Below are 18,439 nucleotides of genomic sequence, written 5' to 3'. Positions count from 1 at the left end.
CAGAGAGGATGTAGGGAACTACAGACCATCTGATATCACTGGGGTATAAGGTGGAGGGCACGGAGTGTTATTAGTTCATTCTCCCACGAACGTTATTGACCTCGCTGTCAGTGAAACTTAGGGGGGGGGCTTTTGAAGAAATTGCTTTGATTAAACAGCATCCTGGGAACTTACAGCTGCCACATTCAGCTACGATGACTCCGACCCATGAAACTCACCAAAATATTCATGTATAGGAAATTTCTGCTGTAAAGAGAGGAAGCGTGAGTTCCATTGGTCGGGAGAGTCTCTCTATTCTCTCAGGCAAGGAAAGCCATTGATGAGATGGTTGGGGCATTAAGGTCGGTGGTGGGGGGGGCATCTAATGGGCCTGATTGCCAAGTGTCTGGCTGGCAAACTGGTTTCACTCCCTAAACCCCCTCCAGGCACCAGGTGGAGGGAACCTGGGTGCTGTGTTAGGAGCTGTGCTGTGGCTGAACTTTGATTCTGAGCCTGGGATTGATTAGGGGGTCGCACAGTTGCCAGCGCTGGAAGCCTGGGGGACAACGTACAAAGCTTAGGATCTGCCGTCTGGCCTGGAGATTTTATCACGTGACTGGCTGTCACTCCAGATGTTCTTCTCCTGTGTCTTATACACTTGGGTTTTTGAGCCTTCTGTGCAGGGCTTGACATTTATACCAATTAAATTTTGTCTTGTTAGGTTTGACTCTATTCCAGCACTCAGAAATCCTTTCTGCTTCTCACTCTGTTGTTCGACTTATTAGCCATCGCTCCCAACATCGTATGTAATGGTGTAGAGAGAACCATAAGTGCCCCAGAATTTGGAAACATGCTTGGAAAATCTTACCAAGCGGAGAATGATTTGCTAGTGAGGCCAAGGTAGGTTTTCGATGCCATGAAGACGTCCAGGGTGTTTCCCTAATAGAACATAATCAGGTTTTCAGGGTATTCCCCTGCGGTCCTTTAGGAAGATGTGAGTAGAGCATAATGGATTCAGAGAAGCCCATAGCTCATCAACAGCATTGCCGAATGTCTGGCGGGAGGTCCTGCAGCAGCTGGCGACTGACTAATAAGGGAATTGGAGAGGGAGGGATTGACTGTGGTCTTTCCAGCCCGGGCCAAGGAGCACATGCCCCAGTCAAGTGCCCTAAATAAACGGGAGTTTCAGGTTAAGTCACACTGGGGGCAAAAATTTAAAAAGAGGCTAAATTGCCTCTGAAATGTCCATGAAATCCCCTATAAGTCCTAACAACGAGTCACGGTCTGGAGGCACATGGCCGCAGAGCCACACGAAGCCGCCGCAGGGGCCACACCTCAGGCCTCTGTGGGCACCTGGGAGGCCTCCCTGGGCATGACACTGGGTCGGACTGTGGTGCCTTCTACTCGGTAGTCTCTTTCTCTCGGTCTGTCTGTCTCTCTGGCTGTCCATCTTCGACCAGCCCATATACTTCAATTCACAGACACCAAATGCTTCCGGGATGCATTTCCCTCGGCTCTCCCTCACTCCCTTACTCCTGCCCCGTCCTGCAGGTTCTCCGGGGCCTTGCTCCTGCTGGTCTCTCAACAAGCACTTGTCGGGTGAGTGAGAATGGGAATGACCAGCAGCCTGTGTCCGGGACCGCTGCTGTTCCGGGAGGCAAGCATCTGTTTTATCATTCTATTACATTTTCAAAAATGCAAATAGGCATCTAGCAGGGAGAGGCACTTGGCAGGAGGCAGGCAAGTTGGAGCCATAGCTTTCAGGCTGGGATTCCAGGGAAGGAAAGAAGTGACCCCAGAAAGCCGGTACAGTCCCGGTGCATCTTGAGTATGCTAAGAATGGCGGGTCTAAAAGGACAAAATCCTTCCAGAGTATTGCTTGGCAGTTAAGAGCGTGGGCTACAGAGCCAGATGAGATGGGGTCAGATCCTGGCTCCCCTACTTCCTAAGTGTGAGACCCTGAGCTAGCTAGTTATTTAGCCTTTCTAGGCTCACTGTCCTCAGCTGTAAAATGGGAATAGTAACAGTACTTACTCGCTAAGGTGGGTGTAAAGAATCAATAAGCCCACACCTGGAAAGTATTCAGAACAAGGCCCAGTACATGTTAGTGCTCGATAAACAGTAGCAATAAATTATCATTATCTTCTTTTGAGTGTCACAACATCCCCGGAGGTATTATTGTCACCATTTCGCAAAAGAAGAGACTGAGGGTCAGAGAGGCCAAGGAGAGGCTCGAAGACCACATGGACATAAGGTGGCAGAGGCTGGACTTATACTGAGATCACAGGATTATGTGGTGCTTCACTAAGCATTTCAGAAGCCCCTTTGAGTCACTGCATGAAATTATTTTACCCTTGTTATAGATATTCACATGTTTTCCTTCTGCAAGCATGCTTTGATCTTCCCAGGCAGATGGCACCAAATATTTGCTGTACAATTACACAGCTACAATTGAATTTAGCCAGAGAGAGGGAGGCTGGTTAGTGACAAGTCTGCAGCCCCTCTGCAGACAAGCAGAGGAGGTTACCCCAAGGTTGCGCACTGGAATCCCGCTGGAGTGGGAATGTTGCTTAAAATCGTCCTGGCTCAGGTTCAACGGTAAGAGACACTTGTTTGCCCAACTTGTGGGCTTTGAAGGCAAGCTGACAGTACTGAAGTGCTGTTAACAAGGTCCAGACTGTCACTTTGTGGTTCAAGGGATGACATTTTATGATGTGCCCACAAACCCTCATCCAGTGCTGTTGCAAGTCTGTCGTGAGGGGCCAGAAGGAAGATTGTGTGCTCTTCTCCCAGGCTGGGGAGACGGGGATGCTGTTAATCAGAGCCAGTTTGGGAAAGGAACACACACAGAGGAGAGTCCATTTTCTGGAAACACCTCTTACCAGTCCCCATGTGGAAAAGCTGTGGGGCTCTTCGCAGCAAATATTCCCAAGCATCATACAGACCTCATATTGTAATGCCACCTGTATTGAGAGTTTTCCAAGGTGCCTGCCATGAGATGGTGGAAGAGCCGTCAGTATAGTCCCAGATCTGATCCTAATGAGCCATGAGGCTTCACAGAGATGGAGTCACGTCTCTGAGCCTCAGTTTCCCCTTCTGTAAAGTGAGTGACTTGGACTTTATTTAGACCCCTCCCTCTCTAAGAGTTGATTAGTCTGTGAGTCTGTGAACCAAAGTTAAAAAGTGGCCATGTTTCCTCATAGAATGGCAAAGACTGGGGTCTAGAATCTGGGAGTCTGTTAGCAGGAGCCACGCCTGCTCTAGAACTTTTTGGCTTTGTGGTTTTCATCCACCTCCCTGAACTGACTGCTCTGGTTCAGTCCCTTCCAGCTGAAACCTTGCTCCACCGCCCAGAATTCCATTCAATTCCACCAATGTTGACTGAAGACTTACCCTGTTCCCAACTGCATGGTTGGGAAGATGAATGAGACTCGTTTCCCACTTTGGGGAATTCACAGTGAGATAGTGAGGTCAAGACTCGCCAGAATGTCTTTTCTCCAGAGAACTAGCGGTGTTCAAAGTGTGGTCCCTGGACCAGCGGCATCAACGTCACCTGGGAACTTGCTAGAAATGCAGATTTTTCCGGTGCCACCCTAGACCTACAGGATCAGAAGCTCTGGAAGTGTGGCCCACCGATCTTAGTTTTTAATGCTCCTCCGGGGGATTGGGAGGCACCTCCAGTTTGAGAACCACTGAACTGGTCCTCTCGGGGACAAGCTGCAAGACTGTTCTTCTGAGCCCTTAAGGGAACTGAGAAGTTGTCTTGAAGAAAACTCGGTCACTTGGGCTTCGAGGACTCGCTTTCCACTCACAGTCACAGCTCCCTGGGAACCTCCAACTACATTTTGAAACTTTGTGGTGTTTTTGTAAATGCCCAGGCATTGTGGGCATGATACACTTGTTCTGATGGGAACTAATCCAGTTTAGCACATCATTCCCCATGAACCTCCAGGCTTCCCTTTAAATTGACTGTGATGCTTGATGGGATGTTGATACCGTGACTAAGACCCACAGCAAGAATCCCAACCCCAGAGGACCTCCTGCTTCCAAACTTCCCTGGAGGAAGAGTTCTCAAGGGGGCCTGTCTGCTGTCCCCTCTCCCTCTTCCAAGCAGGGTTTCCTTCATCTCTCCCTCCATGGCAGGGTCTGAGCCTGCTTCCAGTTCCCCTCTGCAGGCAGAGATCACTGGGCCACATTCTCCTGGCAGTAAGTTCACACATCAGTGATGGGGTGCGGGTGGCTCTTGGAGAGGGGCCAGCCTGGGCCCTGAGACCTGAGGGTCTGTCATCCATGGCTCCAACCAAGGGCTGTATGCTAGACCATAGGCACCTTTGTGAAAATTAGAAGAGGCACCCCTTCTAGGTGTTTCTCAGGATGGATGCAACCGTGGGGGCTCAAGGCTGGACTGGATTTCAGCCACTTGCCTCGTAGGGCAGGTGTCTGTGGGCAGCACGGATTACATGGCCAGGAGCGGCAGCCTTCTCCCCCAGAGCCTGGGCCCGGCAGGAGAGAAGCGGCGGGTGGTGTGGGCAGACAAGAGGGTTCCCACACCTGGGGCCCAAGGCTGCCCTCTTCTCCTGCATCAGTTCCCTGAATTCTCACTACCGCCTCATGTGGTGGGTGTTGGTGTGCCTCCATACGGGTTTTTCCTACATTAGAAGAAAATGTCTAATTCTCATTACCTCCATTTCTCATGTATCCAGGGGGTATGCCACTCTACTTTCCTCTTAAGAGTTTGTTCTGAAAACCAGATGAGACCATAGTGATGAATGCGCTCTGGAAAAAGGATTTGAAAACATCCCATAAATGTCAGGCTCGATATTGATCTTTCTCCCTGAGTCCTCAAAGGCGGTTTCCGGGGCTTCTGCTTCGAGAAACTCATTCTGAATTCGCACAGCCCCGGTGTTATATGTGGGTGCAGCACAAGGTTGGTCTCCTGCCAGGGTGCTGGTGTTTGGGGGTGCTTCCTTGCCCCCAAATCGGAAGACTTATGAGGCCACAGTGGACGAGGTGTGTGTGCAGGCACTCGGGGCGAGTCACACCCTGGCAAGCCGGCCTGGATAGGATGACCTCATGGGCCTTTCCCACTTTTCATTTTGATGACTGGGTTCACTGTTTCATATTTGGCTTTCTCTCTCTTTCTTGCAGCTGTGGTGATTGGGATTTAGGGCAAGCATTTGGGATCCCTTTTCTAATCCCTGTCAAATCTGGATTTAGCTACAGAGTCTGGGAAGAGGAGGAGGGACTCCCCCGTGGCTGGAGGCAGTAGCTCAGAACATCTGAGAAATTCCAACGGGGAGGCCCAGCCTCCACCCTCTGAGGCAGGAGGCCTCTCGTCTCATCCCATATCAGCCTCTTCCCAGAACGTGATGAGTTTCGTCCACAGACTCAAACCTCTTCTATCTAGCCTTCTTGCTTGGGGGCTGAAGGAATAAGTATGGCAGGGTAGGGGAGAGACTTAACATTTGCCTTTTTCCCATTGAACGGTATCCTTGGTTGAAATGTTTCTTGGTCGGTCCCTTCTCCAGTTCCACTATGCCCTACCTGCCATCCCACCTGGCCCTGTTGAGGTTGTGTCCCCCTCTCAACCAGATTAGTGCAGCAATGGTCCGCATCACCCTTAATTGGCTTGTTATTATGTGACCTCCCTACAGGCCAGCCAAGTGACATAACACGATGCTAATGAACTATGCCCATCACCTGCGGCATCACGCACACACCCCTCAGGCCTCTCATGGCTGACTGCAGGTTACCCTCCAGCTGCATTCCTATCTGCGCCTCCTAGCGGTTCCTTCGTCGCTCTATTCCGTTTCCGCCATATCCCTGCCATCTTAGGCTTCTGTTCCTGTGTCTCTCTCCATGCGTTTCCTCTCTCGATCCAAACACTGCCTAAAACTAGTTCATGTCCTGTTCCCTTGACCCCAACCCACTAACATCCCTGTTCCCTGAACATCTAGTGTCAGCACCACACTGCTTCATGTAATTCTTCTTTTATTTGTTCCATTAGTTAACTTCCCAAAGTAGATTGTAAGCTCCTTGACATTGGTCCCCAGCATCGGCTTGTTGTCTATTCCCTGCAGTATCCAGCCAAGCTTATGTGGCATGCAGTAAATAATCAAATCATGTTGACCCTGATCAGGTGTTTGCCCCACCTAAAAACTGTATGGACGACTTTCTAGGAACGGGAATGTTCGTTTATCTAGCAAAAATAAATAGCATCTGTTTGTAGCCAATACTCATGATCCCCCCATGCATATTATACGCTTACAGCTTCCCCGAGTGGGGAAGAAGAACCAGTGAAGATTGGGGTTCCAAAAGGTGATTCCCCAGCCCTGGGATTTCCAGTAACAGCCAGCCCGCCCTGGCCCTTAGCGCTCTCTAATGCGGTTGACCTCTCCTCTTTCCCCAGAGAGCTCCTGTGAGAATAAGCGGGCGGACCTGGTCTTCATCATCGACAGCTCGCGCAGCGTCAACACCCATGACTATGCCAAGGTCAAGGAGTTCATTGTGGACATCCTGCAGTTCTTGGACATTGGCCCCGACGTCACCCGCGTGGGTCTGCTGCAGTACGGTAGCACCGTCAAGAACGAGTTCTCCCTCAAGACCTTCAAGAGGAAGTCTGAAGTGGAGCGAGCCGTCAAGAGGATGAGGCACCTGTCCACGGGCACCATGACGGGGCTGGCCATCCAGTACGCCCTGAACATCGCGTTCTCGGAAGCAGAGGGGGCCCGGCCCCTGAGGGAGAATGTGCTACGGGTCATAATGATCGTGACTGATGGGAGGCCACAGGACTCCGTGGCCGAGGTGGCTGCAAAGGCACGGGACACAGGCATCCTGATCTTTGCCATCGGTGTGGGCCAGGTGGACCTCAACACACTGAAGGCCATCGGCAGTGAGCCCCATGAGGACCACGTCTTCCTGGTGGCCAACTTCAGCCAGATGGAGTCACTGACCTCCGTGTTCCAGAACAAGTTGTGCAGTAAGTCCTGCTCCTCTGTGCCTCTTTCAGGGGAATCGTTAGGATTTCTTCTTTCATCTTCCAGTGTAGATTCTGGGCTACCTCGTCCTAGGTACTGCGCTGGCAAGGGGTGTTTGGCAAAGACCAGAGTCGACCCGGCGTTCTCTTGGGGTTACATGCTGGCCAAGGAGACAGAGAGTAAGGATATAATGACACAGATAGTAAGTAACTGCAGTTGTAGCAGTGGCATGGAGGAAGAACTCAGGGCAGGACCTAACCTAGACCAGGGTGCTCAGGGAGAATTCCCTGGGGAAGGGACGTTCAAACCCAAACTGCTGAAAGAGTGCGGGTAGACAGGCGAAGTTTTTCCCCAGCACATTGGTCTGCCCTGGCATTCCCTAAGTTGGAATTCATGAGTCGGAGTAGAAATCGGAACAGGAGGGCAAAAGAAATAGCATAATGTCTCCTTGGATGGGGTCGAATACCAAGCAGTATTGCCCCCATGGTGGTGTGAGGGGTGGACGTTTTCTCCTCGGAGAGGCCCGGTGCACGAGGAGGACGGAGCTGCAGTTCCCTCCTTCTGCAAGGGGGATGCCTCCCCACGTCCTTGAGCTGCTTCTGCTGCAAGGCTCTTCTGCCCTCTCTTGCTTTCTAACTCTACTCTCCGCAAGTCTTCGCCCTCCCTTTCTTGCCGGACAGCTCTCAGTGACCTGCGCCCCGAGCTCCTGCCTCAGCTTTTCCCTGCGGGCCACCTTGCCCTCCTCCCAGTTTCCAGCTTCTGCCTCTGGCTTCCTGTCCTTTCCTCCACCGGGAGGGCAGGGGCCCAGGGGGCCCACCCCGTCTCCTCACTAGTCCCTGGAAACTGGAAACGTGCCTCCTGGCTTGGTAAATAGTGTCTAGTCCTGCCTTGCCCACCTCCATGTGTCCCCGTCCTCTCCAACTGCCGTGCTTCCTTGATGGGAAAGCAAAAGGAAATGTCTATTTTGGAATGACTAGTGTTCCCCAGGAGTGTCTGTGCAGAATGAGCTTAAGGACTGGACTCATCTCCAGCTCCCCAGGAGCAGGACCCTGACCCGCTCGGGGCTCTGAGGACTCTGACCCTGTCCTCAGACTCTGACACAGCCTAGGGACCCCTGCTCTCCCCACCCACTGAAGCCTCAGGGAGGAAAAACTGTGTTTTGTTGTGTCTTTAAAAAAAAAATCCCCAGCTGAGAAGTAACCTCAAAAAGCAGAGACTCCATTGTTTCTTGACTCCCAAATCAAAAGATTTACTTAAAAAAATCTATGCCCTGAAGGCAAAAGAACTTTTTTCTCTGCAGTGTCACTTGGAGAATTTTCAAAAGTGCCATTTGGCCGGGCGCCGCTGAAGGGCCGAGCTGTGGTGAGCGGTGGCCCCCGGTCACCTGGTCAACTTCCACCAGTAGAACGCGCTGCAAACATGTTAAGGTGTATGACTTTAAATGACTTCTGCAGAATTTATGTTCCCCCTTTCCAGGAAATATTAAAAGAGAAATTGGTTCCGTAACCGTTTTGATGGGTTTCTTCATTTGTCTCGGTAAAGGTCAATGGAGGCGTTCTTTTAGAAGCGATCTGGGTTTATCGGCAAATGGAAAGGCAGAAAGAGGCTGAGGCTGTGGACTTGTTTGAAGAAGAACCTTCTCTGTGTGCTTTATGGCCAGGCAGCAAAATTAAAAGGTAGTTTGGACCCTCCACCCCGCACTTTGTTGTCATCCGGAAGCTCTAAGAAAATACCAGTAATAGGCCATTCGTTGGTTTGTGTGGCCTGAGAACCAGCTCTGCTCCCACCGCATCCCCGGGCTCTGGGAGCAGACCCGCCAGCCGGCTGGAAAGGTTGAGGAGGCCCCGGGGCCTCTTTATCAACCGTGCAGTAAAGATTGCAGTAACTAACGTTTGTAAAGCACTTTCCCTTCTGTTCTTGTATTTGATCCTCACGAAAATCCGGGGGAGGCAACACAACAGCATCCCTCCCTCTTTGCACCTTGGTAAGCGGCTCAAGTGAATTCCGCGAGAACAACCAGCCAGGAGCCCTTTGGTTCTGCTTCCACAGTTCTGGCTCATTTCACTCCTTCACCCGTCGGGGGGTTCTAAATTCCTCCTCCTTTTTTTTTTTTTTTTTTTCTGTTGGCCCCCTCCACAGCCCAGCCACGCTAGGTAAACGAGCTTCGAGGTTGGCATTCGCTTCAGAATTTGACAGGGAGCTTTTGTAGGATAGAGAGGGGAGGAGCAGACTCGAGTCTCAGCATCGCCCCCTGCCGGCTGTACGGTACTTTGCAAATCTGTAAAATGGGCATGTTACCTCCAGAGTAGATGTGTGAACGAGCGCTATCAACTGTAGAGCCCTATTCAGCGGGCACCGTGTTGTGTGGGATTACAGTCAGATACACGGAGGACCGGCAGGCTGGGCAGATGGCCTCCGTTTTGATCTGCACTCCAAGATCAGATATCAGCAATGAGCGTCTTCCAAGTTCCAGGCACCTGTGAGTTTTGGGGAGTCTCACTTGTTCCTTAAACATTAGGTGAGCTACACTCTGATAATAACAGCTAATTTTGTCCTGGGCTAGGTACTTTCCATTCGTCCTTTCATTTAATACTTATATGAGGCAGGTGCTGTTCTTACTCTCATTTTACAGAAGAGGGAACTGAGGCTCAGAAAGGATAAGCAACTTCAAATAGCAGGGTTGGAGATGCAGATTGCAGGCTCTCTGGCCCAAGCTCTTACCCACCATGTGCCAGGCCCGAGGGTTCCAGGCTGGTGGGAAGATGCTCTCATCACAGAGAAACGAAATGGCAGCTATCCAAAATGTGCACTTCAGGAAGTCACCTGGCACAGAGGGACCTCTGATCAGAGAACACCTGTGTCTCTCTAGGGGCTCCAGGAGGGCTTTAGAAAGGAGATGATAATAATAATCATTACCATTTATTGATATTAATATCATGATATTAATGCGCTGGTTTGAGCTATTAGCATATGTTAATTCATTTTATTCACACAACAAACCTGTGAAGTAGGTGCTCTTACAGCTCTCATTTCACAGAAGAGGAAATTGAGACCCAGAGAGGTTCAATGACTTGTCCAAGGTCACACAGCACTGTGGTAGAGTTGAGACGTAAGCCCAGGCATTCTGGCTCAGAGTCTGCATCTTAACCACTATGTGCTACACACACTTGACTGATGAATAGGAGTTTCCCGGCTACTGGGGGGGGGGGCAGGGTTGGGCCATGGCAATAAGCCTGGAAAGGCATGATATTTTCAATTGATTTTTCTATTTCATTAAAACAATAACAACGGCAGCAAAGAACTAGTCCAGATTCTCTCTTAATGTTGTAAGCTGCTAAGGAGACATGACCCACAGTTTGAAAAATGCAGATGAAGGGGTAGGGAGGGAAGTGGAGGCCATGGTGCAGCTAGGGAAAGAATTTTGGAGGGAAGAAGGGCTGAAGCTCTGTGCTTAGAGCAGAGCTGAAAAACGCTGCTGGATCTGTGAATCGGAGGTGACAGGCAGTCTTCCTGTGCGATCAAAGCAGGAACCTTTGTTGTAAAACTAGGAAGAGTTCAGGCTCCGGAGCCAGACTGCCCTGGAGTGGGAGACCTGATTCTGACTCTCACCGGCTGCGTGGACATGACCTTGGGCACAGTGGTGGCTTTCTGTCCATGGGCAGAAATTCCCACACCAGCCACAGCCAGGGGGAGAACGCTGAGGTTGCATTCTCAGGCCACCCCTGAGAGCACCAGAGGGACTTGGAGACGAGGTATCCGTGAATTGAGGCCCTGTCTACAAGATGACCAAAACCTACACATCCTGGGGCCTGCCATTTTTGCCACCCAGTGAGAGAGGACACTGAATGTAGGGGCTGAAAAACGCCGGTCTATCCTGAGGTTTCTGATGACTCACTGTAACCTGGACAGGGCTGCTTTTAATTAAGCTCTTGCTACCTGCTGTATCAGCCAAGCCTGATATGTGGAGCCTGGAGGCCGGCTGTTCCTACCCTAATAGCCCCCCCCCCACCCAGGTCAGGCACAAATTGAGGCTCTAATAGTGTTCCTAAGACACGCCTTTCATGAACCTGCCCGGGCAAAGTCTACGCTCATTACAGCCATTTGGGGCTCTCTTGTTAAGTGGGAGACAAGACTGACTTCAACAAAGGTTGACTCTGTGTACCCGGTAAGTGTTCCTTTGTAGACCCCTAGTCAGCCTAGCATTCCTTTGATCCTTTGTGCATTTGTTAATAAGCATTTATACACATTCCTATTTCCTAGTTTAAAAAAATCCAATCCTGCCAATGACCTAGTCTGCTGATTAGTGATTCCTTTCCCAGAACACAAAGCCCTGACCCAGTTGCAACCCATTAGGCCTTCTGGAGGTCAGTGGAGGAGGCAGGGTGATTGCCGCCCCTTCAATCCCACCACAGAGGCCGGTCCCACGGGACAGCTGATGTTCTTGGAAACTCCAATCACTCATCCATAAAATTTCACAGATGGAAAATTTTTATTTTATCTTAGTAAAAATGTTCGGGATTCTTTTGCTTAAAAGAACAGAAATTCAATCCGAACCAGCTTTTGGGGTGGGGAAGATTGTATTACAGGACGTCATGGCAATCAGGGGAAGAGTAATGAATGACAGCCCGCTTTCTCTCCACCTTCTCCCTCTGCCTCCCCTTCCTCCCTGTTCCGGAGCATGCACCCTGTCAGCCCCCCACACGTACTTGCCCTCCGTTTAAACGCCCTTTTCCTCAGTTCTATCTCCTGGATGCCAAGAAAGGACTCCGACTGTCACATTCTGGGCCAGTCAGTGGCATCCAGGAGGGGGCTGCCTCATAGTAACACGTGGGCAGCTCTGACAGTCCCCAAGCGTTTGAGGTGAGAAGGAAGGGCAGTTTCTAGACAAGGGGGAGGTGCAACACAGACAAAATACTGCCTGTACTGAGGGTCCCTAGACACGTTTCCTGCCTTTATCCCACAGGTACACAGTCTAAAACGGCTACCCGACTTACCCGAACTCCCCTCCCTCGTTCAGGTAGAGGGAAACGGGGGCGCAAATCCGGCTTCTCATCCAGTGCGCTTTCCATTATTACCAAGTCACCGTCCCCTGCTTCCCATTCTCTCATGGCACATGGCCAACACGAGCCTTGGCAACAAGCTGTCACTCCGAAACCCTCTGCAACAGTTCTCGTAATTTCCCCATCTGACAGGTGAAGAAAGTGGAGTTTAGGGAAAGGAAGTCATTCATACAAAGTCATAGTAAGTGGTGAGGCAGAGCGTTCAGGCAGTCTGCTTCTGGGGGTGCCCTCTTCACCCCTGCACTGCCTGGTGCCCACGGAGGTTTGCTCCACCTCACGTCTCCTGTCCCCTTACTTTGGCTGCCAGGGTCCTGGTGAGAAGACGGGCACCAGGCTCATCACCGGGGCGTCACCCCAGCGGAAAACTGCCGTGTGGTTGGTCGCCTGGGCTTGAGCCTGCCTTCAGTACGGAGGAGAGGGGCACGCTGAGAGTTCCTCGGAATGCCCCCCCATGCCTGTGGGCCACTGGGCTCCAGCAGTCCGGGACAGAGCCTTCCAGGGTGCAGAGCAAATGCAAATTAAAAACAGACGGATGATTTTTCCACTCATAAGACTGTCAGAACCTTAACATTTTGCTAATCCCGAGTGCTGAAGTTTTGGGGGGTGCGGGAATTGTTACTCTCATGCACGGCTGGTGTGAGCCACCTTGGAAGGCAGTGCAGCCACATCTATTCTAATGAGGACCCAGTCCTAGCGGAACAACCGCACCTGTGCTCAAGGAGATGTGTTTGAGAACGTGCATCACAGCACCGTGAAAGTGAAAATTTGGGCACTGCTCAAACGACGGCTGATGGGGAAGGGGCTAAATACGATGAGGAAGAATCAATTCTAGGACCAATAGGTAAAGGGATTGAAGGCTGTAAGCTAGATCTAACGTATTCGGTCAAATCTAAGATATGCAGTTGATTCTCATGATTTTCTAAAGTCATGGTGAACACGGAATTTGCAAACTCACAACAGTCATCCTAAATTGTGTTAAGAATTTTAAAAATTTTGCTCCCTTGTTTTATTTCCCGCTGTGTTTCTTACTTAGACGTAATGAAGACATGTATGTCAGGCACACCATCAGTTTCATCAGTAGCGAAGTTTCCCTAAACACTGGGTTAGTGGGATTGTTAGCTTTTCAAAGCCTCTCTTATTTTAGCTTCGTAAAAATATATTTCTACATATGGACATCTTTTTTGTTTATGAGAACACTTGCCTAATTTGTACCTCGTTTATAATGATGCTTGTTAATTTTAAAGACGTTCAAGTTGAATTAAATTAAAGTAATAAACTAAGATGTAAAAAAAACAACGAGCATTTTTATGAGCTCCCAATAGACTTATGCAAGAATCGATGTCTCTGAAAGCCAAAGGACTTCAGAAACCAAATGCAGAAATCTTTTAAATTAAGATTAAATTGAAAGATTATGGAAACATGGAATTTAGGAATGCATTTTTTTACTCCACAATATTCCATATGACACTTTCACATATTAAAAGATTGCTCTTGGGATTTATGGTCCTGAAAAACTGTTGACTCTTTACCACGTCCTCATTTAACTAATAGCTTCTCTTCCAACCCCACTGCAGCTACTGAAAATCTACACATGAGCCAAAGCCCCCTCTGGTATCAGCAAACTTTCTGATTCCCCAATTGAGCATTATTAATTGAACCGTGAAATGTCTGTTTTTTTGTAGATAATTTTTCACCTGTTTTTATCAGCAATTTCATCTGTGAACCTAGCATCATTTCCCTTCAACCCTCTGCGCCCTTTATCTATACACTGCTGATGGCATTTATGGGGAATGGTCTTGTCCAACCAGAGGCTGTAAATGCCCTTGAGGGTGGGGACAACAGTTTGTTTTCCTCTGGGTCCTGCTTTCTCCTTCACAGCAGGTTCTGAATACACGTGGGTGGATGAAGTCAGAGAAGGTATCATCATCGCCTTAACTCACTGTATCTTCCTTTTCAGCCGTCCACATGTGCAGCCTCCTGGAGCATCACTGTGCCCACTTCTGCATCAATACCCCCGGCTCGTACGTCTGCAGGTGCAAGCAAGGGTACATCCTCAACTCGGATCAGACGACTTGCAGAAGTAAGATCGCTTTGCTGATATGTCTGTACTGTCCTCCTCTGCTCTCTCAAGGGCCTCTTGAATGCATCTGTGGCCCCTCCCCCAACCAGTCATCATCTCCCTAAGGAAAGAAAGGAGGCTCTATAACGGATGTATTTTAGGTCGGCCTCCACAGTCCCCCGCCCCTGCCATCACAGTGCCTGGACCAGAGCCTGGCGCATAGTAGGCCAGCAGGGAGAGTTTGGAAGATGGTTGGAGGCACCGTCTTAGAAAGAGCCTTTTTGAATTCATGAGCTGGTGTCTTTTACTTCCAAGGTGTTCTTTAGGGGGGACCACTGGAGAGCCTTTTCATCCACTGTCTCTACTAACTGTACCCTGAGGAATTGTTTCTGTATTTTATTCTATTCTCTGAAGCATTGACTTAGGATGAGTTATTAACACTGGCTGGAATGATTATTCGAGTTCTGCTGTAGAGGTGTGCAGGGATCTAGGAGCTTTGGTGAAGGACACTTTATAGGTCTCCTAAAGAAACAAGGTCAAATAGATAAAATGCAAATGGAACTCACACTCTCTTTTTTCGGCCAAGCCCCGGAACGTACTGACAACGTACTGACTTTTGAGCCAGCAAGAGGTAATGCGTCGTAGAGGAGAGAATTACCTAGATGCTGAGTGTTGTACCTATATGTTCATATTTTTAAGTCGTAAGTAAAGCCACCCTGAGTTAGCCCACAGACAACCAGGCTACCAGACCAGGCTTACTCAAGACGTGAGGAAGACCGGCCCATACGGAGGCAAATAAAACTCAGCTAATCTGAGGCGCAGTTCATGCAATGCGTAATTATTATATCACATGGTAAGCAATTAAGCATGAATGGGAAGCATTTGTACAAATGGCTGTAATTAGCATCACATATGGAGCCAAACCACATTTTCCTGTTTTCTTCTCACTTCGTTGTCGGGGTTGAGAGTAGTTGGACAGAGGCCTTCCCCTCCTCCCAGATTAGGTAACATCTGCTTGACTTCTCCAGCTCTGTGGCCTGTGGAAGCACCAAGCCCTCGGACTCTGTAAATCTCCGGTGCTCGGTGTCCTCTGGCTCCTCTCAGACCTCAGGATCCCAGATTTTTGAGAGCAGCCTGAATCATCCTTATTTTCTGCTTGGACCTCTGACCCTTCTTCAGTTTCCACAGCTAAACTCAGTCATGCCAAAGACTCGTGGGCTTAATAGAATTCTCTGGAGAACTGGGGCAGCCCTGGCAGGGTCAGCTCACCCACTGCTCTGCAAACAACCTCGTCGCGTCTTTTAGACATCCCCCTACCTTCTTGGGGAGCTCTGCCCGTCCCCTCTCCCAGCCTCTCTGGGAGCTCCGCCTCCCCAAGGGGTTTCTCTGAAGAATGCTTGGCCTTTAGGTACCCTGCTACCTCCCTTCCTGCCCTTCCCTTCTTAGCAGCACAAGAAATTCCTCCCCCTGTCTTCTGCCCCAGTTGCCTGCTGCAGTCAGGGCATTTGCTGACGTCCACTTTCCATGGGCTGGCTTAGTCGAGTCAGAGGAATTTTGAGACTAGCAAATAAAAAGTTCTCCCCTCAGTGTCGTGAGCAAGACCTACTCCGCACCAGGTTCTGTCCACCCCTGCCTGGTCCCACCTCAAGCCCTGAGGCCCCCGGGCCCTCCCCCAGTGTTGGTCTGGCCTGGGCTCTCGCCTGTTCAGAGCTGCGGGTGCAGAGTGCGAAGCAGAAACTGCCCGGGCTTTAGACTGACCAGGTGGAAGGCCAGGCGGTCCAGGGCAGAGGTTCTCCAGCCCCAGTAACTAAGAACCACTCAGGAAGCCGAGCCCTGGGTGTCACCCCCAGACATTCCGAGTCAACAGGTGGGGCCCAGGAATCTGCATTTCCCGTGACTTTCTGCTTGGATTGCTGCCACGCTCAGATTCACTGGCGTGAGGCAGCAAGGGGGACCGTAGGGAAGGGCTTTGAGTTAGGGGAGAAGAGAAGGAGCTGGAGCCAGGGCTCTGCTGCCCCATCTGACCCAGCCCCTCCAGTGACCCAGAAGCAGTTCAACCACGTGTACTGTCAGCTCCAGACTTAGGCGAACTGGTGCAGTCCTAGAGAGCAGCTCTCTCTCTCTCTCTCAGACAGAGGTGATGACTCTTTGGTTTGCATGTCTGAAATCATAGCTGGGCCAGATGTCGATTTCGATCCTGACCTTGCTGCAGCCCTGCCTCTCTTCCCGGGCTGGTGATTGAAACTCCTTGACTCAACTTCCTCACCCATAAAATGGGAAAGGTGCTGACAAATTCTTATCTATCTCATCGATAAATCCTTGTTAGCCTGTGGTTTCAGTTTGGTGGACAGTTAAAAGTTGTGCCAGGTGAAGGCTGGGCCATTCCTCGACCTCTGTTGAGGAGCTGCTTGCAGGGACCCGCCCCTGCCAACGTGGAGAGAGACTCAGTGGGCCTGGAGAGGAATGAGACATAGCTCTTTCCATTTTTGAGCATGTAAGATGTGCCAGGCAGCGTGCAAACGACTGGAAATAAAATAGTGGGTAAAACGGCAATGTTCGTGCTTCTTGGGGCTCAGAGTCTTGCATGGGAGTAATTCAGATAACCAATATAATTGCAACCGTGCAATTGATGATGGCACCGAAGTGACTGCAGCCCATGCTCAGCTCGGTGTGTGCTGCACACAAGGTCAGGCCACACTAGAGTCAACTCACTTGTTCAGTGTTCACCATGCGTCAGGAGCGCTCCTCGTGCTTTCTATGTGTTATCTCATTTAATTCTGACAATGAGCTCTTAAAGTAGGTTTTATCATTCTCGTTTTACAGATAAGGAAAATAAGGTACCCCCCCAAAGATCAGACAATTTACTCAAGTTCATATGCCTACTACTATGATCAAACCAGGATTCCAAATCTTGCTATGTAGGACTCCATATTCGTAGCACTTAACCACCCTTTGATACTGTCCCATGATCCTTGAGGGCCCCCAGATGGCAGCAGGGCAACCCTACAACCAGAGAAATTCCTCCAAGCGCAGGAGGACAGGCAGGTTCCAAGGCTCACTGGTCCCAAGGGAGACTCAGAACTAATTCACCAGGACTAACATTCAAATGATTATCATTCCTCGAAATCCACTACCAACTGCTGTGACACTGTCACTCTACAGAATGATTTGAGAGGACCTCGTAGGTGATTGCCTTCAGATGTGCGCACGCTCACACGCACCATAGCCACCATTCGTATTTGTACCTGTCTGTGTGGAAGGAGGCAGACACAGGTAATTCAGAGGTTGTTCAAATGGAGATGGACCTTGGCTGTCAGACTTTTAGCTTCCTTCCCCATGTAATCCGAGAATTCTGTTCCTTCCCAGTGTCCCAGATGAATGATATTGCATGTCGGTTCGGCACCTGGGACACCAGGTTGTTGCAAAACACCTCCATCCCACCCCCAGATAGTGTGGACTAAGCTGAAATCCTACTCTCTGTAATTCCCACCTTTGAGACTATCTCTGCCAGCTAAAGCTATATACCAGAAGGTGTATTTCCTTTTCTGAATAAAAAGAGAAAACCCTTTGATTATTGAAGGTGTTATCCCTGCATCCCTCATTAATTTTCTCTCTTTAGGGGGAAGCATAAACACATCTTTAAGTAACTGGATTTGGGGTCTCTTCACTGTCCGAATAATCCTCTTCAGGACACTAATTGGTCAGTGTCTCAAAATGTGCCCTTCCATTCAAAGACTAGAGCAAGTATATTACATAAATATTAACCTCAAAGTTCTGCCATATGAGCAATTTGGAATGTACTGGGAGTCAACATTGTGGATTCTTCTGTCCTTCAAAAAGTCTTCCCCACCCAATACCATTATATGAAATATATGCAAAAGTGTTAGCATAGTACCTAGCCCATAGGGCTCAATAGAAGTTTATGTCCTTGGGGTGCCTGGGTGGCTCAGTTGGTTAAGCATCTGCCTTCGGCTCAGGTCATGATCTCAGGGTCCTGGGATCGAGTCCCACATTGGGCTCCCTGCTCAATGGAGAGCCTGATTCTCCCTCTTTCTCCTCTGCTTGTGCTCTCTCTCTCTGTCAAATAAATAAATAAAATCTTCAAAAAACATTAAAAAAAAGATTATATCCTTCCCTCTCCCCATTTTAAAAAAAATGGGAAAAAACCCCCATGAGGTATGCCTATCTTTACATGTTTGTTTTCCCCTGCCATCCCCCGCCCTTTGAATTCCTTTCCCACTAATAAGAACTTTATCTTCTTTCCTTTTCTTTATTTATGTTTTTAAATAAGGAATTTTCCCTCCCTTCTTGAATATTTAATCTATCTGGAAAAATATTGAAAACGCAACATTTAGAAAATTTCA

At 49.5% G+C, this 18,439-nt stretch overlaps 1 protein-coding gene across 2 annotated transcripts in view; it reads left to right on the top strand.

Moving 5' to 3' along the window:
- The window catches only part of MATN2 (matrilin 2), a 126,995-nt gene that overhangs the window by 34,535 nt on the left and 74,021 nt on the right, over positions 1-18,439 (top strand). For both annotated transcript variants that reach the window (XM_045805891.2, XM_045805890.2), the window contains exons 3-4: positions 6,389-6,958; positions 13,974-14,096. In XM_045805891.2, the coding sequence (XP_045661847.1) occupies positions 6,389-6,958; positions 13,974-14,096 (693 nt within the window). The remainder of the gene's footprint in view (positions 1-6,388; positions 6,959-13,973; positions 14,097-18,439) is intronic.

Source organism: Ursus americanus, chromosome 9 (genome assembly GCF_024610735.1).
Source record: "Ursus americanus isolate L20-20 chromosome 9, mUrsAme1.1.p, whole genome shotgun sequence".
Taxonomy (NCBI): Eukaryota; Metazoa; Chordata; class Mammalia; order Carnivora; family Ursidae; genus Ursus; species Ursus americanus.
This window is presented reverse-complemented; position numbering and strand designations above follow the sequence as displayed.